Here is a 27,206-nt window from a genome sequence, read left to right on the forward strand (position 1 = left end):
ACAGGGGTCTAGCTTGCTTGTCCTAAAGCCTGACACAGAGGTTCCCCCTACTTTATGCACTGTGTTCTTTCTGGAAGACGAACCCAGAAGCCCACATTAAGGGAGGAAGGGGAGCAGGCAGTCCACATCTATGGTGCTTCTCTTGTGCACTGGAACCTGGGTCATTCTATGATTCCATCTGATCCTCAGGGCAGCCCCAAGAGCAGATCTCAGTGACCCTGCTTTACACATAAGGCACCCGAGGCTGGGGGCTTTGGAGCGGCTTGCTCTGGCGGGTGGGGGAGAGGAGTGGAATTCAAACCTAGGCCTGTCTTCTCCAAAAGGCAAGCTCCTTCCTCTCATGCTGCTGCTACCGTTTCGAAAAATAAAAACAAATACTCATCGGAATAAAGTTGGGGAGTTGGATTTGGATTCTTGGGCTTTTGCAACCCCCTGAATGTGTGTTGAGGGTCTCAGAAAGTTCTCTTGGAAGTTTCTGATAAAATGTAAGCAGCAAAGATATATAGCCTCTTTATTCAAGTAGAGAAACATTGGTAAATGCTAAAATTCTTACGTGAAAACATAAACACAGCAGGTCACTGAAGAAGCTCAAAAGATCTAGAAACCAAGAAGGGTTTCTAGTAGTAATTTGAATGCTCTCTGAATTGAGTAATCAAAGGGAAAATTTTCTCTTTAAGAAAGTACTTTACTGTGTGTGGTTTTGAATGAGATAGTAATTCAGAACAAAATTTAAGTTTTACATTTGTTAGTGGACTTTTTAAGAGAACAGCAGGGCAATGGCCAGTATCAAACAGGTACTGAATTTGTGACCAGGTGCAGGTGCCTCTTTAGCCACCTGCCTTCAGCCAGAGGCACTGACCAGCCACTGCATGGCATTATTACAGCATTCGGTTCGTGTCTTAACATGTCTTATGCATGAGAAGAACCTTAGAAGCATTTCAATGGCTAAGTTATAAATGCCTTTTTTTATATATACAAATCAACCAGCACTGAAGCCCTAAAGAAGTTAGATAAGAAAATGTCAGGTGAAACTGCTCCTAATTGTCCTACCTAGTAGTTCTAATACATTACGCTAAATCCCAGAGCTACGTGTTTTAAAGCTACTAAAAGAAATGATTTTTGGCACCCTGAGCTCCTTCTCTGTTTCTAAACACTGCCAGGATTGGGGTGGTGTTTGTTTTCTTTTTGTCATGGTGTTTACATGCCCTGGCGTGGGCCGCGAGTGAAAATGCATTTGGTGATCTCCTGGTCGCCCTGCAGTCCCTAATGGATGTTTGTCTAAATGACAACACCCAGTTTAGCGCTGTTAACGCTCCCGTGACAGCATAGGACCAGCCTGGGGGTGGGGGAGTGTGTGCTACATGTGACAGTTGGGGGCGTGAATGCGAGATTGGGAATCTTCTATGAGGTAAACACTTCCTCCTCTAGTATCTGGTTCCGGAAGCATCTTTTTGTGCTGTCTCCCATAGTGCCTTGTTTTAGGAGTCAGACCATAAATATTCATTGAGCCAGAGAATCTCAAAACTTGATTATCACCCCCCTGTAACTCTAGTGCTGGACTTGCTCTTAGGGGCCCAGATTTCTCAGGCTTGACAAGGACAAGCTTACGAATCGGCTAGTGTCCTCCCAGATGAGGGTGATGGGCTGCTGTCTGAGGTCTGTTTACGTGGTATTATACATGGCGTCTCTTTGTAGGGTTGCCTGTGAGCTTGATTAACATAGCAGCCACTCTTCCAGATATGTGGCTTCCAGAGCATATTTAGCAAAATGCATCCGCACTTCTATTTTGTTCACCATTGTCCCGAGCACTGTATGTGGATGTGTTGGGCGCAGTGGGGCCTTTCAGGAAACAGCAGGACCATTCTAGGCAGAGCATGACAGGTCTTTAGAGGGCTGCGCCGGCTCTAACCCGGGCCCTCAAGCAGACTGCGGTCTGAAAGGGGGAGCTATGAATTGAGCGTTGACAGCGGGCCACGGCTGTCCTAAGGCTCAGGTGGTTGTCAGCCATAAGTTTAGCTCAGCTCTTTGAGTAATTTGTCACGCCTCGCTCGGCCCCTGCTGGGCCAGCACGTGCCAGCTTAGTGTCAGAGTGCCTGTTCGCCAGACGGCCACTCAGGCCTAACGTCCTGCTGTTCCCTGGACCAGCGGCTTGCTGGGGCTGTGCACGGAGGGCCGAGCCGCGCGACAGCCAAGTGCTGTGCAGAATAAGCGTGTTCATAATGAGACGTGAATGGCATTAGTGGGTCCCTCTAGAATTGGGCCTGAGAGGACGCCTCTCACTGTGGAAGTTTGGCAGCCTGTTTGTTCGTAGGGGTGAGTCACCAGGAGTTCAGCCTGCATTCGAGAAGCCAGTTCAGGCCCCCACCGCCCAGGCCTTCGGCTGTGGTGACCGTCTATGTAACATAACGCACTGTGAACCCATCAGCGGGGCCGCTTTTGACATCCTCAAAGGCATTTTGCTTTTTTAAAGTTGTCTAGAGCAAGCCTAAAGAGAAGTTTTGGAAGCGAGCTGCCTAGTAGCTCTTTGCCCGACAAAGGGTGTGTTCTCCGTCCATGCTATCTGGCCCAGTGACCCCAGCTCATGCTTGAAATACAGCTAGTGGGACCCAGGAACGGAATTGCTATTTTTTTCGTTTTAATTAATTTAAATTTAAATTTAGATAACCACATGCGGCTCACGGCTACGGCGTTGGCCAGCACGGCCCCAGGATGCCTCTGGTCTCATGGTGTAAAAACTCCTTCTCTGACTATAATTAAAGGAGGAGGAAGAGGAAGGACCTGCATGGGGAAATCTGTGTGCATCCTTTGACAAAAGAAAATAGAAAAATATTTTCCGATCTTCAGTCACATGCTTACTACCGAAAGCTAATTGGAAAAGCATCATTTTTACCAACTTTTATTTGTGAAGAGGTCATTTTGGAAAGATAGTTTTAAAATGAGAAATGCTAGAAATTACTTTTGCTCTTCCAGAGCAGCAAATAATGAACTGATTGATGGTGATCCGCGTTCCCTGTATTCCTGGAGAATTAGCATGATTTTCAAAATGACTAAAACACGTCTTTTAACTTTGGCATTGATAACTAGGAAGGGGAAAATGGGACGTCATGCCGACTTCCCCAAGTGTTAATTCACAAAGTCATACGTGCGGTGCCTCATTCCGCTGTCGAATTGTTCTGATGTTATCCTGTTATTGGAAGTGCATGATTCACCTTCTGAGGAAACAGAAGCCATACACAAAAGGGGAAGATTTGCTTTCTGCCCTGTGAAAGGCTGCCACACGCAGGGGTCCTATTAAGACAGCTGGAAAGTTGCTTCAGCGTGTTACGCTTGTAAGTTTTATTGGTGACTGGTTTTTGATTACACATTTGAATGTGTGTGTTCCAGACTGCAGTTTTAATTAAAAGGCAATAATAGTCTTTTCTTTTTTAAATTGCATTGTGCACTCTCTGCTAGAGTCTCTCACTTATTAGCTCCTATTTTCTCATGCTCTCGCCTATCCTGGCTGGAGGCACCGGGGCCCCTTCAGAGCATATCTTCCTGGCCTTCCTCTTCCCTGGGATGTGCATCGTCTCACTTTTTTTTTTTTTTTTTAAAGTGTACCACCAATTCCTGCTTCAAGTGTCAATTCATTCTCTAGGAGACTTAGAAGAACGTTCTATCTGCTGACCCGGGAAGGGAAGGTCCGACACTGTCCCACACTGAAAGAGATGCCACCACAACCAGTGCCTCTGTTTTCGTTTGTTTGGATCAAGCTTAAGGATCTTTTGCTGTGATTCTGTAACCATTGATGTACATATTTTTCAGGAATACTGGTGTTGGATGTCACCGAAGTCTAAGAGAAACTTAAGTCTCAATATCAGAATCTTACTGTTAATTGTAACTCATATTTAATTCCCTGGGAGGATGGGTAACAGACTTGTAAGGTACCTTCCCCCCCTCCCACCAACACACATAACAGTTGCATAACTGTATTCAAACCACAGTGAACTGTGTCATTTGTTATGCATGTCATTCCACACGTGCACTTGCTTCCTTGACCTGTGACCGCAGCTACGAAGAGCGAGCCCTGTACCTCGAAGCAATAATTCAGAACCACCGAGAAGTCATGACGTTTGAGGATTTTGCCGCCCAAGTCTTTTCTCCCTCTCCCAGCCCCTCCCTCGGCGGAACGGGTGAGTGTCTGCATTATTCTGCCCTCCCGCGCTTAGGACGCACTCGAGCGGCAGATGTACACCTGTTTTTCACAGATAAATGCTTGCAAATTTAAGAAGAGCATTCTCCCTCTGAATCAACTAATGAATATCAAAAGGAATGGTGACATTCATTTTAATTTGTTTTGTATCCGAGCTGTTCACTCAGTGCTTTTCTTCAGCTATCCTGTTAACCCCCGAAACTAGCAAGGTTAATGAACTTTTTCTCAGTAATGTGCTGTGGTTCATTCAGGAGTGTGGGTTTCTTGCTGAGCTGGGAATATGTTGCTTAAAAGCAATGCCCGAATCAGTGCTTACTTATCAAAAAAGTCTTCCTCACAGTCGAAGCCGTTGCTACTAATGCTAAATGGGGATTATGCTGCTGAGATACTCGGGTCAGGGATTAATGCAGGAGAAATGGAAGGACAGTGTCCCCTGGTCGTCATTACAGCAGAGCGGCGGGCACGCTTTCCCTCTGGAGTGGTCTGTGTCACATGGACAAGCTGCCGACCAGAGCAGCACCTGGCGTGGAACCTGTTTAGCAACTGGCTTTCGATCATTTTCACTTATTACGCCAATGGAAAATTTCAGAAATTTCCATGAGTGTCCTTGTTTTTAGGTTTTACTCTTTTTATATTTCCAATTTGAAAAAAAAATGGGTACTACCACTTAAACTGATTATATGATTACTGTGGGGTTTTTTTTTTCCCAAAGAATAGAATTACTTGTGAATTTCTGCATGTAATTACAGATTAATTGCCTTTCAGAGAGTAAATGGGATATTTAGTCAATGCATGTTGAAATTCTCAATGAGGGGCTTCCCTCTTCTTCCACCGGTGTAGACACAACTGTTAGCATGCTTAATAGATTTCTAACCTGTGTCAGTTGTCTCTGAACACCGCCTTACTTCTCCGATTCTGACTTGTTAACAAATATCTTACACACAAAGTGAAAAAAATTAAATTCAGTGAAATGAATCACTCACAAATACAATCAGCCATGCATCATTGTTTAACATCGCTGGCTTCGATCCTTGCCTCTCCGAGCTTTGTTGGGAGATAAGAGGGCGAGGCTTGCACTTGCTCAGGGAGCCAGGAGCTGCAGGCAGAAGGCCTGAGAGATAAGCAAGCTGGCCGGGGTGCGGGAGCCGTGCGATTTACATAATCACGCCTCTGCTTCCTGGGGAGGCGTCAAGAAACACGGGGATGGCCTCTATTGATCTTTGTTGAACTGGAATACTAAAAACATGAGAAAGCTTATAACTTAAAGCTTTGATTAATGTTTCTTACATTAAAAAAAAGTAGAACAGCTGTGAATTGAATTCTTTTATACACTCTGCCAACATTCTATCTAAAACCAAAAAAAAAAAAAAAAAAAAACGGTTTCAAGGGAAATGAAGATTTCACACCACTCTGGCTAGAGGTTTAAAATCATTTCTAGTGTGTAGGTGAAAGAACATGAAGGATCCGTAGCAAAGCTAATTTTTTTATAGATCTCATTCAGCTCTTTCTCATCCTCATGAGGTACTGGGGCTTAATTTTTCTGTGCGGGGGTTTTGTGTTGTTGTTTTTTTTAACTCTTGAGAAAGCTTTTTGTTTCTTAAAATTAGAAGAAATTAAATAATAACTAGATACTGACATTCCTTAGCTGTCACATTCTTAAGGCTCCAGATTAAGATGTTCCTGAAACAAATATTGATGAACTTTGTTTCCTGTGCATACTTTAGCATCTGTATAAATTAATTTGATCTTTTCCAAAAGCTCACAATTACTTAAATCAACTCAAATGAGCTAGTGTGTAGGTAACATCTTAAGTGAGTCTCCAGAAGTGATTTGGGTTTTCCAAGACCTGCTATTTGGAGGCAGTGACCAACAGGCTTCTTCAAGAGCATCACATCTGCCAAAGTCACTTAGCAGATAAGGGTCTGATAGCTCATGAGGGGGCACTGGAACCAATACAAAGGGAACGTGAAACCGAAGATGAGGTATCAAGACAAATGCTGGTCTTCCTCTTTCCAAATTATTAGCATCCAGATGAAATTTCACAATGTTCAGGGTTTAGGGCATTCAGTGTCAAGTGATAAAATTTTTGGTATACATATCACGCCAATGCATGAATGCGATTTTAAGTCTAAGCACCGTGTTCTCTATCACCACTTTGCATATATGCCCACAACAAAGATTAGGAAGGAACTAGAAAGGAACTTGATGTGGATTGAAACTGGGGGGGCCGTGCAGTGAGGGCAGAGCATTTCCAGACCATAAGTAGGCACATTTTCAGAAGCACATCCTCCCCTCCTTTCCCTGCCAGTTTTGCTTTTGAGGAATCCCTATCCCGGCCTGTTACCACTTTTACAAAGGAAAACATTTTTCATTTCTTCAGTGTTAGTCCTATTTTCTTGGGACAAGCACAGTCAAACCCAGATGAGCCAGCTAGCTTAAACTAAGAAACAGAGGTGGACTCTGCTCTTCCAAGCATCAAGCCAACTGGAAAAATTGACCCTGAGCGGCTTAAGCCCCCACAGTGCACTTAGGACCCAATCAGACCATCTCGGCCAGCAGTGCCATCAAAGCGGGGCCTTGGGCTCCTGCTCACATGCATATGCACAATCCGAGGAATTAGGGGCTCCCAGGTTTTCTTTGTATCCTCGCTGCAAGGGACTTTGTCGATAATGCAGAGGGAGAATAACCTGAACCCGGTATGCCTTCCACACTGTATTTGTAGCAGCAAGCAGCCCCCATTTCTAGAGGGAGGACCTATAATATCAGCCTCGGAGTCCTACGCATAAGTAAGAAATGTGCTCAGTGGGAGGGGCTCGTGCCCAAAGACACTGCTGTTGGAAAATGCCTTCTCCACAGGCCCCCCTGCCCCAGTGCTGTTGCTTGCCACCCAAGGAAACCATAGAAGGGGCACACTGGCCACGTACATGAGCTTCTCCTCATGATTCACTGTCAGCCACCGATGAGGATATAGCATCTTTGATTGTTAGGCTCATATGTGGGTACTCAGCTGTTTTAAAGGAGATTTAAAATATATATATATTTTCCCAGTCAGAAAATGTTATTTTAAAATACCACCTACCTCATACCTATTCCGTCCACTACCTGTATTGGTAATAATACCCAGTGTATAATAGGTGTTTGAACTGCCTTTTTCTTAGCCCTGTAGTTTGTGTTCCTTTTGATTCCTTCCCTTTTGGCCAGCAATTTCTAAAAGGTAGCCAGTGTGAAAATATTGGCTGCAATTAACACACACGTGTGTGTGTGTGTCTATGTGTTTACATACATGTATATGTTTATGCATGTACATACGTGCATTTAACACACACGCATGTTGGGGTGAGGGACTCGGCTTGTGTTTTCATGCATGTTTCCAAGGAAGGGGGGCCAGCAGAGAGGCCTTCAAAGGGTTAACTGGAATGGGCGCCCTCGACTGCTGGGCGGGGCTGATGTAATCACTGCAGCTCACAGCCAAGTGCATCTGTTCACCATGAGGTCATTCTTCGGCATGCTAATGATTTGGAAAATCAAGTCTAATGTTTGACATTATCGGAAAGGATATAAATAGTATAAATCTTTACTTTTTGGAAGCTGATCTTATAAACAAGAGGAGAAAAAAAGGAACTTGAGCTTGAACCCGAGATTCCCCCACCCCCGGAACTGCCTTAAAGGTTGTGTCTGGACCTTAAAACCTTGGAGGAATCCACTTGTGTCTGTTGATAAATGAATCCCCAAATCACTATTACAGTCACAGCTTCCAGTTTGGTAGTGGAGGACTACAGGTATGTCTAATTTAATATCTAATTTTAAGAATTTCCAAGTACCTTGGTCAGACCCTCATAAAGACTGATTTTTGGGGGGCGCCTGGGTGGCTCAGTCGTTAAGCGTCTGCCTTTGGCTCAGGTCATGATCCCAGGGTCCTGGGATCGAGCCCCGCATCGGGCTCCCTGCTCCGCGGGAAGCCTGCTTCTCCCTCTCACACTCCCCTTGCTTGTGTTCCCTCTCTTGCTGTGTCTCTCTCTGTCAAATAAATAAAATCTTTTTAAAAAGATTGATTTTTTTTTTCCCAAAGAATGTCCCAAACCAAATTAAACGAGTTGTTCTCAGTATACGCAAATCAACTGTTTGCTGAACATGCCAACACTGTTTTTGGTTCCTTTCTACTTTAATATTGCTGTGGAGAGCCAGCAGAGGGAGCACAAATCTTTGTTTATTTGTGAGCCCTACATAAACACATTTGATTTCTCCAAGATATGGTCAAAAATACTTCCTCCTTCATGATAGGCTAGATGGTAAAGGTTCCAGGATTTAGAACAAGTGGGAGGAAATTCCTCACTAGGCTCCACCAGATTCTGCCACTTTTAATGTAGGTCATATTTGGAGCTTAACCCAGATTAGTCTGAGTCGGTCTTAGGATGCTTCTGCCACCGAGACTCTTGCACAAAACCGTAAGCTTTCATCGGTCACGCTCACGACGTGCACGGGTGCCCTCTTGGAAAGGATTATTATGCTCACCTACCTGATAAAAAAGACTCCTGTAATTTTCCCCTATAACAAAATCAAATTAAGTTCACAGAAACTATCAGAAGACTGCCTGATGTTACTGGGTCATTCTGGTGACCCTCATAAGACTTCAGGTGTACTGGTCCCAAAGTGAATCTGGCAACTCAGTGCCACACAAAGCCCTTTTATAACCCACCAGCCTTTGACAAGAGGAGTAAAGCTACACCCCGCTTCCACTTGCTGGAGCCCCGAACCATGCACAGTGCTCACGTCTGCCAGGATGTTGTAGGCTTGCCCTTCTGCACGCCGATCCCAACATGGCCAGTTTGCTGGCAGATAGCAATCAGGTTGATCCCCAGACACTGCACTATAACCCCCAAAGATGACAGATTTTCCCCATTCATTGAGAGTGGTCATGTTACAGATTCATTCCATCTCTCTCTGCCCTCCTTCCTCCGTTCTTCCCTCCATGTTAAAGTGTTCTTCATAAGGTTTTGATCGGTAGCACTTATATATTCACCCTCCTCATAAATTCGCTGAAACCAACAAAAAACATCGTAGAATGTTCGAGGAAGCTTCAGGAGATATCACGCCTCACCCCTTGACATGGATTTTGAGTAGGCTGAAGACCAGGCCATGAAGGGACAACTGCAGGCCATGGGCAAGTTGGCAGTGGGGCCCTCACCCCTTGTGCTACACTCTCTTTTCTTCCCAAAGTGGAGTCAGTTGTGAGTGACGTCATCCAAGACTCAGATGGTTACCACCATCCCCTCCTTGGTAAGCTGTCACCAGACATTGGCTGTCAGTTTCATTGGTCACAGAGTTCCTAGCCAGCCACTTATAAGAGTTTTTCAATGTCCAACACCCATGTCACCTCTCTGAGAGGAGAGAAGTGGTACTATATCAGTGTTTTTCCTACATAGCCTGTTCAGGAAAGCTGTGCTTTCCTCATTGTTGTTCTTCAAAAAGTCTTCATAAGATCAGAATGAAGTCTGGGAAGTGATAGTGCTGGAAACGTAAGCAGCAGAAACTCAGATTACTGCAGCTCTTGGTAGACGATGCTGTGGTTATTGGTTACTCAGGTGACCGTTTATAACTGCACTGGCCAGCACACGCGTGTCATTGTGCCAGTCTGTGGGGCGGCCTTGTAGTTGTGGCCGCAAAACCCTTCCAGAAGTCTTCTCATTCCCATTTCTAACCAACCACATGGAGCGGATGAGGGAAGGGAAGCCCAGAATATACTCTGACTTCATGTAATGAACGCATGCCTCAGAGGCTTCCACATGCCCTGGCTACGTCAGGCCCCAAGGGTTCAGGCAGACCATCCCAAGACCTAGAAGGGCTTCGGATATTCTGGGGGTGCTAGGAACACAGCCAGGACCTGGGCCCAGAGCCCATGCACCCACACACTGCTGCCGAAACCTGGAATAAAGACAGATGCCAGTGGCCATCAGCAAACCTTTAATCCTTTATACGCCATTGCCAGGGTTTGCGAATTTTCCTTCCTCAGTATTTAATGCAGCCCAGGCTTGCCTTCTTTTGCTTTTCATCCTCACATACAGCCACCTCAGTCTCTCAGATTCTACTGTCTTCCTGTCCTCCTTGCTCAACGCCGGCCGGAACCTTCTACCTGGCATCAGCCTCCCCAGCTGCCTTGGCGGCTCCATGCAGGGAGGTGGGATTCCCCTGAGAAGGCTGGGTTCTGCAGCCAGTTAGCTAGAGTCTTCTGTGTTCCAGCATGTGGCCTCAGCCAAGTTACCTGTCACTCTGTGGCTCAGTCTGATTCTGTAAAGTAGGTCTAATAAGAACCTTCCTTAAAGGGTGTTCATAAAGATTCAACAAGTTAATATGTGTAAAGAGATGAGCACAGTGCCTGGCACATAGGGCCCCCTCAGCTGGTGTTTGCTGGGCTGTCATGCCCACGTTTTTCCTCACTCCATCCCATGCAACCCTCTACCTCTTCCAGCCTGTCTTCCTTCTACCTTCCTCTTAGAACATGTGCCTCCCGATTCTTCCTTTCTCATCCTGGAATACACCGCTGTCTGCCCATTGGCCTGTCTCCTAGAAGGGGAGAGCAGGCCAGGGACCCCTACTATGGAAATGCCATTCCAGTGTTCACCCTGTGGGGACAACCCCGTTCATCAGAGCCGTGGCTGCTGACTTTTTATTGATGTTAGTTAAAGACCTGGATGAAAGCTCAGAACTCCATTTAGATCATCCAGAAGTTTCCCTTAAATACACATTCTCTTATTTCACTGTCTATTCAAGAACTCAGGGCCACCTCCACTCGACACCCTCAGAACACTTGGCTGTAGCTAAATGAGTGTTGCCACGTGGCCTGCAAACAGCTAACCACCCCACTCAGTTCTTCCATCCCAGTAGTCCCTTGAAGAGCCAATCCAAATCTTCCTATCCACATAACCAGCTCAATTCTGACCCCCTTTGCATATGACATATTTTTTTAAGATTTAACTATTTATTTTAGAGGAAGGGGCAGAGGGAGAGGGAAAGAGAATTTCAAGCAGACTCCCTGCTGGGTGTGGAGCCCAACACGGGGCTCGGTCTCACAACCCTGAGATCATGACCTGAGCCAAAATCAAGAGTTGGATGCTTAACTGACTGAGTTGGACGATCAGCCGACTGAGCCACCCAGGGCCCCCCTATGACATATTTTTTAAAACTAAAAATGTATTCTTCTTGAAAAGGGGATAAGGCATCCATAGGATTTCTTTAAACCACCCATAATCCCATCGCCCAAGCCCAGTGGTGCTGGGTCCAGCAGCGCACTGGACCACCTGCAAATCCCTGCATGACCCTCCACCAGGGAGGTGCATGTATTGGTCTGGGGTGCGACCTGGGCATGAGGACTTTCTTTTAAAAACTCCTGAGAGCATTCTCCTATGCAGGCGGGACTGAGAACCACTGTCAAGGCATCTCTGTAATGCTTAGGTCCTCATTTTAGTGCCATTTAACTTGTCATTACTTCTATCTTGGTTTTTCTTAGCCTATGTAAATCGTGTGTGTGTGTGTGTGTGTACGCGTGCACACACATGTGTGTGTTCTGTCTATAATGGGCAGTAAATTCCTTAGAGAATAACACGTGTAACTTCTTTCTTACAACATGTGCAATAGGAATACAATAGAAATGTGGATAGAAAGATCCAGCCTGTTGCTTGTCCCCAGGCCACAGATGTGTGTTGGGCCTGAGGCAGAGGCAGCACGAACTCCTGTGATTGTGTTCAGAGCACCCCCCCCTTCCCAGTTTCCTAGTGAAAGTAGACCGGTGATAAGGAATATGACCAAAGCCACCCAGGGCCCCCTAGAGGGGGTGTGAGAAAGGCAGGGGAAGCCAGGGCCTGGGTACTCCACAGACCGCATAATGCAGTTCGAATAACTGAAATGTCATGCGGGATACTTCCACAAACAGTATTGTGGGTTTTAAAGAGAATTCTTCATTGCCCTGTTTAGCACCAGATTTTGCTTCATGCTTATTCATCCCTTTTTTCCTCTTAAAATGCTTTTATTCCCCTCAGTGTCCGCTCAGGGAGGGGGAAGAAAGAGAGGGGACAGACATTTGTTCCAATAGGAAATGATGGTACTCCCTGTCCCATGGGACAGACATTTGTTCCAATAGGAAATGATGGTACTCCCTGTCCCATCTCTGAGTTGGCCCTGCCCTCCCCTGCCCTCGGCATTGTGCTGGGCACCTTAAGGGAACACAAAGGCTCCGAAAGCTTCACTTTCAATGTCTCCCCTACCCTTCTGGAGCTTGCAATCTTGTTAGGGAAAAGCAGATATTCATGAACCACTAAAACATGGTTACTTATGAGTAAGCCCAGATGAGTTACCTCCAAACCGTCACCACATATTTAAAAGATACAGTTCAAAGAAAGAAAGAAAGATACAGTGAGCCAATGGTTTGGGTCAGTTGGGTTGAGATTTCCCTGATACGAGCTGTGCCATCTGCCTTGTGAGCCTGGAAGAGACGGGAAACTTACCTAATATGTATTAGATACACTGCTAAGTCTCCCGCCAGTCAATTTTCAACTTTCCCACATTGGCTAAGAATTGGGATGTCTGAGAACTGGAAGGCCATGGACAAGAAGAATAATATGAGGGACAGTCAACGTGGGAAGAGCACAGAGGAAGAAATAACTCCTTTCGGAGGCCATGTGGGGACCCTCCTGTCCCTGGGGCTGGTACAGAGGTTGGGGGTGTTCACAGATGCCCAGAAAAGGAAGGGACCCAAGATTATTCATTCTAAAGTATTGATATCACATTTAAATTGTTCCTTTGGAAGAACTTGAAGATGCTGCTTTTTCTGTGAAATGCCATCTTCAGTTTAGTTCTGATTTCTCAGTCCTTACAAGGTTTTAAATGCAAGTGGCATCTTCCTCCCTGCCTAACTGCTAATTACGGTTCCCGTGACACTTTCGCAGTTGCCAAGAGATGGCCAGCAGATACCGAGAATTTTTCTCAGAGACAATTTTTGGAAATGACTCTTAATTAAAGCTTATTTCAAATAACCTTGAGGATTTGATTCAGAACCTGGGGCTTTCTGACACCCCATGTTCACATTCCTCGTGAAACGCGGCTGTGGCCATCGTGTTCTCCTGGTTCTAACAGGTGGAACAGGTGCAAACACAAGCCGGTAGGGTGGGCTCCTGGAAAACTCCATGGTTTTGCTTGAATTTCTGTTTAGCAACAACTAAACCAAAGCAGAGGCCAAATGGAAGCTCTCTTACTAGCATTTAAGTCTGCTGATGGAAAAAAGAAAGAATATTTTATACTACCCTTTTCCAGAAGGCTATATGATGATGACCAGGAAGTAAACCTCTGCATAGAATAATAAAGAGAAAAGCTGGTTACTTTTCTTCAATTAACCTTCAAAGGCCCTCAAAAGGCCAGGGAGAAAAAAATCCCTAAAAAATGGGAAACATGCCAGTCAACTTTGTTTAAAAATAAAATAACAGATTTACAGCATTGACATGTCCAAAATTCATTTCTCAGCACAGAAGAAACCTCACAGCATCTCTGTAAAGAGTGTAAAGAAAGAAAGAAAAGGCGGGCGCCTGGGTGGCTCAGTTGGTTAAGCGACTGCCTTTGGCTCAGGTCATGATCCTGGAGTCCCGGGATTGAGTCCCGCATCGGGCTCCCTGCTCGGCCGGGAGTCTGCTTCTCCCTCTGACCCTCCCCCCTCTCATGCTCTCTCTATCTCAGTCTCTCTCTCAAATAAATAAATAAAATCTTAAAAAAAAAAAAAAAAAGAAAAGGCAAAACCCTATTTTTTGGCCACTTCAGGAATATGAGACAATAAAATCCCAGATGCATAGAGGACACATCCCCCTGCCTGTGTCCCCACACCAGGCCCCTCTGGCGTTCCTCCCCCACCCCCTACCCACTACCCCCCAGTGCTCAGCTGTTACCTGTGGCAGCATCCTCGGCCTACACGGTCACCCAGCCTGTCTCTTCTCTCCAGCAAGGTCGTCTGACCTTGAGATTGCCTGAGGGTGAGGACTTGCATTGCAGGGTCCTGTTCCCCCTGCCCTGATCTCAGGCAAAACCAATGAGTGCAGGTTCTCCTGCCACGGCTGCTGAGATACGTCCGGGCAGACCCTACAGCTGGTTTGCGTCCCAGAGCCTGTTCGTGGTAGTTAGGGAAACCCTGCTCCCTAGCTCTGTCCCCAGGGCTCGGAGAAGCAGCTAGAGAAACAGCCCGACTCTGGTTAACAGCAGAGCCCTCTGTAACATCTGGGCATGCAGCGTTCTGAGTCCAGGCTCTCCTGACCAGCGGATGTTGGCGACATCAGGGCGACAGTCAGGGCGACAGTCCCAGAGAGAAGGGAGACCACAGAGAAGAAAGGAAGAAGCCAGAACTGGGACTCCTCGGGCCACTAGGCTGACTCTGCTCTTTATTCCAATTACCCAAAGCTGGTGACTTGACAGAGGCCATATTTAGATATTAAAACTCAGTCCAACTCAAGTCCTGGGAACACACACGTACCTTTGGTACAGCCTAAGTAGATGGGAACTGTGGCTTCACTCGTCGGAACATCATCACATAGCCCCACAAAGGCTGGGGCCTTCAGGCATTCATTCCATAAATATTTACTGTGCACTAATAGGGAAGGTATAGAAATGGGAAAAACAGCAGTCCTACCCTCCCTGAGGCTTATCTTTCAGATGGGTGAGAAAGACGCTGGTCTCCTGTCAGGAACTCTGGGGTGCCCTTTAAAATGGGGGACGGGAGAGCGCCTGGAGAGCTCCTGGGTGGCTCAGTGGGTTAAGCGTCTGCCTTCAGCTCAGGTCATGATCTCAGGGTCCTGGGACCTAGCCCTGCATCGGGCTCCCTGCTCAGTGAGGAGTCTGCTTCTCCTCTCCCTCTGCCCCTACCCCCACTCGTGCGCTCACACTCTCTCTCTCTAATAAAATCTTTGAAAAAAAAGTAAATAAAATGGGGGTTAGGGAAGGCCTCAATGAGAAGGTGAAATTTGAAGAGAGGCTTGAAGGAAGTGAGGGAGTGAGCCATTTAAATCTTGGGGGAAAGCACTCCAGGCAGAGGGAAGAGCAAATGCAAAGGCCCTGAGGCTGGTGCTTTTCTGACACATTTGAGGAACAGTGAGGTGCCCAGCGTGATTAGGGTAGAGCAAGCAAGGGGGCGAGGAGGAGGAGGAAGGTCAGAACAGCCCCCCAGGCCTAGGGAAAGACCAGGAGCTGGGCAGCTCCTGGAGGGTGTTAAGCAGTGGGGTCACATGATATGATTCTTGATTAAAAAGATCACTCTGACTCCTGTGGGGAGGATATTCCAGGGGAGGGACAGGAGGGAGACTAGTTAGATAAGATTTTGTTCCCCATGTATTCCCATCCCCTACTACAAAGCAGGCACAGAATACGTGTTGACTAATGAATGCATGCTGTGGTCCAAGAGATGTTCCCCCTAAACATTCTCCATGGGGCTGCTAGAGGGCCCCCAGTGACGACCCCTACCCCCAGTGCCACAGAATGCAGCCCCTAACTGGGACTGTACAGATTAGGGGAGCATGGTGACACCTACCTCTTGTGGGGGAAGGTTTGTGTGGTCAGAGGAAGAAGGTGAAAAAGAGATGGGGCAGAACTTTGACCTGCAGTCGCACGTCCCCCACCTGCTTAAGACTCCCACCCCCAACCCCCGGACTCACACCAGAATCTAGTGGTCAGGAACCCATGGGCTAACAAGAAGAATCATGGTTGATCACCATCCCGGGTACACAGAACATTGTTTGAAGACACATAAAAGGACTCAGGATGATCCACAAGAGCTAGGATACGAGAATTAAGGTTCCTTGGCATTGTTTTGCTCTGAGAAAAATAGTCTCTAGAATAATCGATGAGTAATAAAGGCTCTTTACGTATGTGTAGAAATCACATTACTGCACACTCTCCCCACAGTCTGCCCTCCACAGAGCAAGATTCATCTCTTTGGCAGTTTGGGAATTGAGGAGGGTTGGTTTTTTCATTATCAGGCGGCTGGTCATGTTGAGACCAGGGCTCAGGTGCTTAGCCAGATGAGACTCGTCGCCCACCCGGAGAGACCCCCTGCTTCTTGGTACCTGCTTGTGGTGGGGGGAGCCCTTCTTTTGAGGCAAAGACAAAATGCTCCTCCCCAAAGGCAGAAAGGTGTATTTTATAGGACTTCTGACCTCTACAGTGTGTCCAGTGGCAAATGCACACCCACTTTGGCACAGATAACTGAGAAATGTAACTGAAAGTTAACCAAAGTCTTGTCTACCTTAGAAGGCAAATGAAGCACCACAGAAAGAATTCACATATAGAAAACATCTTAACTGTGGAAGGAAACTGCTTCCTTCGTGTCTGAAGACAACAGGGCAGCTTTCATCAGTGAAACAACCAGACAGTCCCATTGCTTCTCTGATGTTTCCTCAGACACCTCAGACAGATACCTGGAACTCGTTGTCTTCCCTCAAGTCACCACAGACGTCACTGCTACGTTTTCCTGAGCAGCTGATTATTAGAGAACATAAAAAGTCATCCCGAGTGGCGCACAGAATCCTAGTGTGTCCTGCAGAGAATTACACTGTAATCCCACCTCGCCACCCGAGGCCACTCCTGGGTGTTTATAGCACGGATGAACTCAAGTTAGGATAAACCCGAGAGAACCTTGAAGGGAAGAGTAGTGTGTGGTCTGAGGGGCAGCCACATTTTCTTTGCTCTGAGGACGGTTGAGAGTGTGTGGGGTGACACAGAAGGAGAGCTGCTGCTGGCCTCCGCTAGGAGCCCCTGTCCCCCTGCCTCCCTGGGCACCCACGGGGGGATCGGATATTTCCAAAACTTGTAGCCACTTCTGTTGTGTCCCTTTTGGAATCGAAGTAACAGTGGTGCTGCCCAGATCACCTTCTGTTCTTTTTTGCCACTTTCTCCAAACTGCATTATTGAGATATAATTCACCTACCATGTAGTTCATCCGTTTAAAGTATATAATTTGACGTCTTTAGTATAGTCACAAGATGGTGCAACCATCATCACAGTCTAATTTTAGAACTTTTTAATTCATCCTAAAACAAACAAAAAATATAAACCTGCTAGCAGTCAATCCCCGCTCCCCCCGAACTGCCCTCCACCCCAGCCTGGGCAACCACTAGTCTACTTCCCGTCTCTCCGGATCTGCCTATTCTGGACATTTTGTATAAATGGCACCACACAGTATGTGGTCTTTGGTGACTGGCTTCTTTCACTCAGCATGTCCTCGGGCTCATCCGTGTGGTAGCTTATATTGCCAAATAAATATTCCAGTGTAAGGGTAGGCCACATTCCAGTTGTCCCTTCATCAGTTGATGGACATTTAGAGTATTCCTACTTTTTGGCTATTAGGAATATTGCTGCTATAAACATATCTGTACTGTTTTGCCATTTTTTGAGCTGTGAATTCAGTCTGGTACAGCGAACAGCCCTGTCACGGCTAAGATGTAACTGAGATCTTTGTATTCATGCTCTGTGAGATAGCGAGACGGTCTAGAAACCTGTCCCCACGAGGGCCTGGCGAGAAAAGTTGAAACCAAGATATTACTCTTAAAGGTATAATTTACTTCAGTTTCGCCATAGAGCCATACAAGTACATTATAGTTGTAGAAGGGATAGAGAAGAATGCCAGAAGACTTCATGAGCATTCCGCCTGCTTGCTTAGCCCCCGTTCCGGTGTGTATGCACGTCCAGGCGCACAAGACCTAGCACTCTCTGCCTGCCTGCCCGCCTGTTGGTCCAGCTGTCCCAGCTTTCTGATTCAGAACCAAAGTTGATGGGCAAGACCAACGACCAAGAAGAGGAAGCCCAGAGCCAGGGCCAGGGCCAGGACACAGCCACTGCTGCTGGGTTGGAAATACCTGGAAGCCATCCTTGGGCCATTTGGAAATGTTAATTAAGCTGGCTAATTCCCACTGGTCTTGAGTTGCCAGTGTTGAGTTGAGCATGTAGGCTTACCCCATCCACGGCTGCACCTGTTCCCTTCCTCAGAGCCATTCCAAGGGGTCTGAATAGCCCAGACAGCTCTCTGATCTCCCGCTCTGTCTGCCTTCCTGCTGGGAGGATACTTAGCGTGCGCCTAAAGCTGGAACCGCCGTCCACTGTTTCTCTCCCTCAGCCATGCCAGCTCGCAAAATCATTCCCTTCCCTAATTATCTTGGACCAGTTAATCATTTTCCACACTGACTGTTAAGTAACAAGGACCCAGGGAGAAGCAACCACTTTTCCTGTCTGACCCTGCCCAGTGTCATCCCCAGTGATGTCCCGGATGGCAGCCTTTCTTCGGAGATAGGAAGCTCAGTTCAAATCCTTGGTCTTCCGCTCCCCCAGTGAGGCCTGCCAGAGAACACATGCCACAAAAAGACCAACCGGTTCTTGAAAAGCCTCCATGAGGCAGAGCTGTGTGGAACACAGCACATCTCGGATCAAGACTATTGTTTCCTGTGTTTTAGCAAATCCTCGTTGATACCCGGAGAAGCCCAGAAGCTGCACGAGGAGGCCCACGAAGTAGGACATCATTCTCTAAGAGTGGCTTCTGGATTTTCCACTCAGAGCCACTGAGTGGCTGCAGTTTAGCCCCTTGGTGTCACCTGACATGGGGAGGGTTCCCTCCAGAGGGGCCCCACTCTGCTTCTCTTAGACGCGAGCAGAGCCTATCCCCGAGTCCCAGCACCGCTCACATGTAAGAACAACTTTGAATGTAATGCACATATTAACCTTCCCACCCAATGTGGCTCGAGCTCTTTTTCACAATCACCCCACCACGGAGGTCCCCAAGACCTCCGACCAATTTCCTCATTTGTCTCCTCCCCCCGAAACACTCCAGAAATCCTGTGTGTCTGTTTATTTACCATACCTACATCAGGGCTTTCGACGTGTAAAAAATAAGATATTTTTGCCCCCCAAGGGGTGATATCACTCTGCTAGAATGCATGCCGCTACTCCTCCACCAAAGGGCCCACAGGCAAGAGCTTCATCTGCTTTGTTCACGGCTGTAACCAAGAGCCTGAAACAGAACCTGGCACACCTCAGGTGCCCAGTTGATGAAAAGATGAAATAATTATGCTCTGTGTCTCTCCCCCACCCCCCTAAGCATCATGCGCCTCCTGTTCTCTTCCCGTCCCTCATCTCCAAGCCCCGTGTGCTCTCTTCTGGTGCCTTCCAACGCTGCCCAGGCTAGTTGGTACCTCATGCTCACCCCCAGGGATGTTATCAGGAAGCTGACAGCCTACTCCTCTGTTCCAAGTGTGGGCCCCCGCCCTTGGGTAAGCACTGCCTGTGTGTCAAGGGCAAGTGACATTTGAGCCCCATGGAATAATTAAGGCAGCCCCCAACTGTCTCTGTCTTTGCATCTCCTAACTCACCCATGGACTGGCAGTTACTGAGACATTCTGTTTGGTCCAGCACACCACACCAGGCTGCATCTGGGGACGCACTGGGGAGAGGAGCAAACCAGTCCTCATCAGCAATTACAAACAAGTCCTCCATTGTTAGCTGCTCCATCTGCTTTCTTGGTACGCCCAGCATAACCAGCGCTGAAGGGGCTGCAGGGGAGGGAGGCTAAGGAGCCCCTTCATGAAGAGACCCTTTGCTCACACTGGAGAGGGTAGGTAGCATGGTGCCCTGAAAAGCTGGGCCTCCCCAACTCAACGAAGACAGACCCGCAGAGAGATGTTGTACGTCTGCCATTTTCCGTGAGAAGAAATGGGGTGCTACAACGCAGTGCATTGGGAGAAAACAGGAACTCTAGATCATCGCATTATCCAGGATCCACGGAAAACATTCTAGTCTGTTACCAGCAATCAACACAGTCGCAAGAACTTCCTGTGGTCTGGAGCACTATCCACGTATAGAGAAGGAGCAGGTGACAGTGGTTGGAAATCAAGTAAGACCGATCATCCACGATCAGTTATTTATCCTGAAATTCCTAACCCCAAGTAATTCTGCGGGGGGATGAATTTTCACTAGATCGTGGAAGTGCGCATTTCTTCTGGAGAGCCCCACTTGAGACTATGTCAGCGGTCCTTCTGACGGCCTTCTGAACCACCATCTCAGAAACTGGCCCTGCTCGCTGTGCCAACCTTGGCAGGCAGGGTCAGCAGACAACCCAAGTTTACGACTGTGGCCGTGCAAACAACAGTCCGTGTCACTGATGAATGTCCTTTGTCCAGATTTGATGGTGGTCTAGTGACACTGAATTCAGGAGTGCTGTGGGGGTTGGGGTGAGGAGCTACGACGCCTGGTGCAGAATGAGGCTGAGGACTTGCTAAGGGAAACCCACCTAGGAAATAGACTGTCTGTGGGAGGGATGGGGGGAAATCAAGAAAACCTGGCACCAAGTCCATAAAACTTCAGGTCCCCTCTCGGGGTCAGCGTGTCTGCTGAGATCCTCCTGCTCTGGGAGGGAGGGTGAGCTCGCAGTCTGATTTCCCACTGCAGGGTCCCCCTCCCGGCCTCCCTCTACACCGCCGGCTGTGTGCCTCCTCCCCAGGGACTGTCACACCACAGGTGACACTAGTACTAAATTAACACACCGTGTACACCTCAGAAACCTGTGAAATGAAATGAAGAGGCATGCAAACTTGCACACTTAGAGCCTGGCAAGTATTTTTTCAGGTCGCCCATTGAATTCCTAACGCTCATCTTGAACATTCTTAGTCTTTGATGTATTTTAGACCAAATCAGTCAGCAAATACGGGGCACCAGGAAAAGGGTCCGGTGGTCAGTGCCGCCCTGTGCCTGTAGATCTCCCAGCAGCTTCTACACAACGCATCCTAGGAACACTATTGTCTCTCTCGTTTCACGTCTGTAAATGTGATGGCAGCTAGAATTCTGTCCTGCCAAGTAGAATTTTAAGTGAATTTTCAGTTCGTAATGATCTCCAAAGCTGTGACAACACTCAGGCAGCACAGGAATAAATGTATTATTAGCACTGTGTTCATTATCAGGTCAGGCTGTGGGTGTGCTGGGCTTGTATTCATTTGATTTCATGTTTTTTCCTTCCAGATTAAAATATGTAAAGGTCTCATTGCAATGTTTGAGCAAGGTAAGACTGATGCTTGGGGTTTGCCCAGCCACCCTGCTCTTGGGGAGGGGTGCGTGAATTCGCTAACCCACCCTCCACCAGGGCTAACACCGTGCTGAAATGTCCCCTCGAGTGCCTGCTGCCTCCCACCTTCCCTCCCGAGGGGCCCTGCCCACCCTCCTGCCCCTGCATGTCTGTGCTGCCCGGGGAAACCCAGCCTCGCCTTTCTTCTGCCCGTGCACTCCGGGCGGAATCCGACACCAACACCTGCCATCCCGGAAAATGTCTTTGTCGCCGCCCTTTTGTGTGCAGGGCCACGGGGAGCCGGTGGACCCGGGGCCGCCCCCTTTTTTGTTGCCCAAGCCAGGAGGAGCAGGATCTTGAGATGGGCCGATAAGATGTGGCACGTGCTGGGCCGGCCTTTGACCGCTCGCCTTAATGGGCGCCTCCAAGGCCTCCGTGCAGCGAGAGCAGGTTGTCTGGGGGGCTGCTGAATGGAACAGCTGGGGGAGGAAGAGCAGACAAAAGCTGGGGGAGCACAGAGGGTGAAGAACCCGGGGATGGGCTGCAGTTTAGGACTCAGAGGGCAGGCTGGCTGCAGCAGGTGTGACCTCCGTGGGCCTCCCCTTTCTGCCGTGGCTCCGGGGTCCAGACCCGTCCCCGTGCTGCCTTGTGGCCGTGTGGGCTGGGGGTGGCCCCGGCTGCACTGACTCATGGGCTCACAGGTGGAAGGGAGACCAGATGGTGATGATGTTCACAGTCATAATGCGGGAGGACACCAGCGAGCTGTCATTTATTAACCATGTCACCACAGAGGAAGGCGTGGTACAGATGCCCGTCACGGTCTCAGGAACTGTGCATAGGGTGGAATGTTAGCATCTAGGCTTTCGGGTTCATCCACAACGGCACCTCCTCCACCTGCAGGGTAGACGAGCAGCCACTGCCACAGCGAGCTGACCCTGCAGCCCAGCTGCCTTCTCTTCTCCCCTCGGCCACGGCTTTGGCCCAGTCCCAGAACTGTTCCACACCGGGCCCGCTCTCTTGAGCCCCCAGAGGCAATAAGCCCCACCAGCCCGGGTGCTCGTGGTGGGTGGAATGGAGCGGGGCTGTACAGTCCTCTCCAGAGTGGGGGCCTCCTGCAGAAGTCTTCATTGGCCAGGACCCCGTATCCATGCGTCCCTTCCCGCTCCCTCTACGGAGCGGCCAAGGGGGGCTCGAGTGCCCTTTGAACAGACCCCCAGCTTCCCGCAGGAGGAAGAGGCCGAACGAGTGGAGCGGCTGCCGGCAGCTTGCGAGTGGACTTCTCTCCTTTGTGGCCCGCCGGCTCATTCCCCAGCTGCCGCCTCCCCATCAATCAAGGGGTGCAGCAGGCATGGCAGGAGCCCCACAGGCTGGGGCTGTGCCAGCGGGAAGTGGGGGATGGAGGAATGCAGGGGCACGGTCGTGCAGGCTCTGGCTTTGGGAGGGGCAGCCTTCCCTTTGCCCCCAGCGGTTGGGGCCACGGCTTTCGATGCACGGGGGCCGCTTTGCTGCAGAGCTTCCTGCAGCTCCTCAAGGTCCACCACCTGCCCGCCCGCCGTCAGTCTGTCCGCCTGCCATCCTGCCCCACTGCTGGAATGCAGCGTGCACCCCTCCTCCCCCTCCTGGCCCTCCCCGGCTGGAGGCATTCAGTATTTCCTTCTAATCCAGAATTACTCTTGCACTTAATATCGTATCTTTGAACATCATTTTTTCTCTTTCATTCACGTGCTTTTTATTTTTTTTTCCTTCCCTCTCTCCCAATCAGTCTGATTACAATACTGGGTAGAGTGGTTCCTAGTGAGGAATATGACATCCTAGACAGTTTGAAGCAAAGGTATTTCAAAATGGAACATTATCTAATAAGGATTGAATCAGGTTTATTCACCCCCATGTCCAACTCCGAGGGGACAGAGAGAGACCTTTTGTCAATGCCGTCTCTGTCAGGGAGGTCAGTATGGCTGTGCTGCCTTTGTCAAAAGCAGCCTGTTTTTAAAGATGAGAACCGCAGGAGAGAGCCCCAGGACATTTCCTCTCTCTGCCTGGCCTACGGGCACCAGCAGGCAGGAGACGGTAGAGCCCCCGCGGTGGGCGCCTTAAGGTGCTGGAATTGGGAACGCACTGGGGAAGGCTGTCTCCTCAGGTCCAAGCATGTTTGTGAGTATTGATTTCAGAGGCTCCTCCTAGAAACAATAAGGTAAGGTCAGAAAACGAGAAAAGATGTTGTCGGTGAATAAGACAACTTACATAAATTAATTTCAAATGCCAATAATAATAAAAATTTCAAAGGCCAAACCCCTTTAAGTGAAGCATTCTGGGAGGAGGATAGAAAGCCTGCTTCTGAGGTTTGATCGGATCTGGCCCGGAAGCTTGGGGTATAACACAGCCGGCTTAAAAATAGCTTATGGGGAAAGAGGGGTGATGAAACAAGCCTCTCCCTCGCAGCAGGGCCCCCGGGGGAGACCAGACTCTAGCAGCAACAGGGGCTGGGTATTGCAGCAGGCATTCCTGGATTCCTCTGAGCACCCTCGCAAGGGCCCTGGGGAGGGGGAGAGGTGCAGACACGCACGCTTTGATTTTACTCCTTTTCCCTCCAGCGCTGAATGGTGCTATGCTCATCTGGACTCATTCGGGCAAGCAATTTAGTCCTGACCTCTCTCTCGGATCCTTTGGGGAATAATCCAGTTGTAACTCATCTGGTGAAATATTATATGTAAATACGTGTAAATAATAACACTGACAGGAATCCCCAAAGCTGTCCATCAAGTTTTCCTGGCTTCTTCATTGACTCTGGGCCATGCTGCTCCTTCCCTGGCCTGTCTTCCCTTTGCTGCAATCAGAGGCTTTTTCTCTTCATTCTTTACTTGTGGAATGGACGGTGAGGCCAGCTGAATATCAAAAGGATTTATAGCTTGTTTCTGCTGCAGGAGAGTCCAGAGCAAAGACCCGGAGGAAAGACATTCACGTGTTGATTCATTCAGCAAACATCTCTGCCCCGGTGACAAAGGGAGGTCGTCAAAGCCTTTCTGGGGATGTGGTGGTGCCAAGTCTCCTGAGGGCCGCAAGTCCTTCTTGGACCTGTGCCCACGAGGGCCTCCCCTGGTGCCCTGACTCGGCCTTTCTCTGCTTCCTTTGCAGGGCCCTGGCCGCCAGCCTGAGTGCCTCCCTCTCATGGCACCTCTTAACAAGGAGGAAATGAATGAGACTCCCCCTTCCCCCACCCCAAACCCCCAAACACAGAGACTCCGGGAAACATCACTGCTCTGCTGGCCCTCGGCACATCTTCCCATTAACGGACTTCCAAAGTTCAAGGTGAACCCCACCGAAACGTCGCCGGTTGGACTTTCTCACTGGGCCGTGTCATCTTGCCCTAGAACCTCACGAAACTTGAGCTTCCAAAGAAGAAGAGGGGAGGGTCACCACCACCCAGAGACAGATGCGCTCTCATGGGCGTTGACGGGGCTGCTCTCCGCAGGGATGGCAGGAGAAGATTCTGGGCTTTCGGGAAGGGGTGGAGTGCAACTGGTTTCTGTACCCCGAGTTGTTTATAAACCCAAGCAAGATTCACAGAAGGGCTGGCAAAACAGCTGCTAAACTGAGGAATTTTCTCTGCATTGATTTCACTAGTTCTTATGTTAGATTTTATGGTTTACTCCAAAATTTCATCATCATGGAAATTGGCTTTCCCTAGGGTCTTTTGCCCAGAAGTTTTATCTGGGTTGCTGAGTGTTTTCCACCTGGTGCCTGATGCCCACTAACGGGGGAGAGGTTTTCCCGACCATCCTGGAGGCCCTCAGATGACTCTAGAAACCGGGTCCTGTCCCTGTGAAAACTCCTGTAGGTCAGGAGGCTTTCAGGGCCCAGCTCAGCACAGCGCCACGTCAACACGCAAGGCGCACACCAGCGCAGGCACTAGACTGAGACAGGCCCCCCTTGATGTCCATCTGCCTCCAGAAGGTTCGCCCTGCAGTTCTGCTCTCCTGCCCACTGCTGGGGGAGGGCCCCGGCACAAATGGGGGCTTTCTACCCATTTGGCTCCAAGGAAGGCATGTTGAGCCTGTTTAAAAAAAAAAAAAGAATAGAAGAAGAAGAAGAAATGAAAATCCCTACCTTCTATCTGTGCTTGGCCAGCATCCTTGCTGGGGGTCTGAGGGTGTCAGCGACAGAAAAATCAGTTAGGAAGACCTGTCTGGCCCTCTGCCTCTCACCTAGGCCTGCAGCCTGTCTCCAGAGTAAGCCCGTGGCTCAGAAGGGGTGGGGTGGGCAGCACATAGAACACAGCTGCTAAGGACCCGAGAAAGATCGGTCCCTGCAAGGGTGCTTCCCCGCCTCCCGTGACTCTCTGCCTCTGTGCTCTGTGCCCGCTTGGGTGTTCCCCACCCCCACCCCGGCGGCGGCTTTGGTCCCCTTCCTGGCGAGTCTCCTGAGCCCCCTCAGTCCATCAGGGTGGCCGTTTTCACTGACCAATCCGTTCTTTCCATGCGCTGTTGCGTTGGTTTGGCCAGTACCTGACCCTTGTTCCCCACCCCTGCTCCAGCCGCCCACCCTCGCCTTTTAAATAATTTGGACTTTCTGGTAGGCACGGTTTGTCCACTATCGCTCAGACAGCAGACTTGTGTTGAGCAGCTCCACTGGATATTTACGAAGTGCCCAGACCTCATTCCTGCAGGGGAGAGCATCACCTGTCCCTGGGCTCCAGAGTCCCAGGCAGGCTCTGACAGCCAGTAGCTTCTGGGAGGACATTTTATTTCCTGGCTCTAGAAAACCCCTGTGGCATAATTCTTGGATTGAGCTGAAGTGTCAGGACTTGGAAGTCGCATTGAACTCCCCTGGACTTGTGCTCTGTGAACCAGTCCTCCTAACTGGCAAGTGGGAAACTCAGTTGTAGGCAGCATATACCTAGACCTTTCCTGTCATCCCTCCTGATTTTAACTTCCCTGTGACCCCAGACTCCAGCCAGCAGTTTGGGGACTGGAGCTGCTTCTGAGCCCACTGTTGTCAGCGGCAGCATCGGGGTGGAATAGGGAGCAGGGAATCTAGCAACCAGGTTTGCTTACGATCACGTGGACCTGAATCACTTTTGTTATTTGGGGTGGAAAATTGAAATGATCAAGCTCTTTTTTTTTTTTTTCACTTAGAAAAGCAAATATTGTGCTTTTTGCAATAAATGCCTTTCCAGCAAAATTATGGAGGTTCACTCATCCGGCGGGGACCCACCTGAGTCACAGTGCTGACTCGTCGCATTAGTAGGTCAGCCATCTGTACTCGAAAGTGGCCCTAATCGGCCCAAAATGGGTAAGACTCGCTGGCTTCCGGGCAGGGCCAGGCCCATCCCCCCACTTCTCTGCACGCTGATCTCTGCACACTGATTTCCGTCCAAAGCAAAGCTGATGTTCCATAGTCTCACTGAGAAGGTGTTTTTTGTACTTTAAAAAAAAACAAAGGGGCGCCTGGGTGGCTCAGTTGGTTAAGCGACTGCCTTGGGCTCAGGTCATGATCCTGGAGTCCCTGGATCGAGTCCCGCATCAGGCTCCCTGCTCGGCAGGGAGTCTGCTTCTCCCTCTGACCCTCCCCCCTTTCATGTGCTCTCTCTCATTCTCTCTCTCAAATAAATAAATAAAATCTTTTAAAAAAAAAACAAAATGATGACTTCTTAAAAATGGTAAAATCTGAAGTAGACAGCAGTGAGGAAATTTCGCTTGGGTAAGTGACTGTCACAGTGTCTTCATGCCCTGAAGGCTGCAGTTTGCTAAGAGCCACAGGGAGGAAGGGGAGTCAAGCCTGGCCTTCACAAAAGGGGCTGACCGACGACAGGACCCTCAGCCTTACAAACAAGATCATGCGAATCTGCAGACCATGCAAATCACGTCTTCCTGACCTTCCTCCCGGTGTGGCCGCCTGCGCTTCACTTCCTGGTACATCTGTATCATCTGGAGGCTTGAGGGATCCTTTACA

General features: G+C 48.9%; 1 protein-coding gene across 1 annotated transcript in view; it reads left to right on the top strand.

The window, feature by feature from the left end:
* The window catches only part of RALGAPA2 (Ral GTPase activating protein catalytic subunit alpha 2), a 334,819-nt gene extending 308,074 nt beyond the window's left edge, over nt 1–26,745 (top strand). The window contains exons 38-40 of the mRNA XM_044918716.1: nt 4,051–4,172; nt 21,215–21,254; nt 24,390–26,745. Of these exons, the coding sequence (XP_044774651.1) occupies nt 4,051–4,172; nt 21,215–21,219 (127 nt within the window). The 3' untranslated portion in view covers nt 21,220–21,254; nt 24,390–26,745. The remainder of the gene's footprint in view (nt 1–4,050; nt 4,173–21,214; nt 21,255–24,389) is intronic.
* Nucleotides 26,746–27,206: the final 461 nt, after the last annotated feature.

This window comes from Neomonachus schauinslandi, chromosome 10, assembly GCF_002201575.2.
Source record: "Neomonachus schauinslandi chromosome 10, ASM220157v2, whole genome shotgun sequence".
Taxonomy (NCBI): domain Eukaryota; kingdom Metazoa; phylum Chordata; class Mammalia; order Carnivora; family Phocidae; genus Neomonachus; species Neomonachus schauinslandi.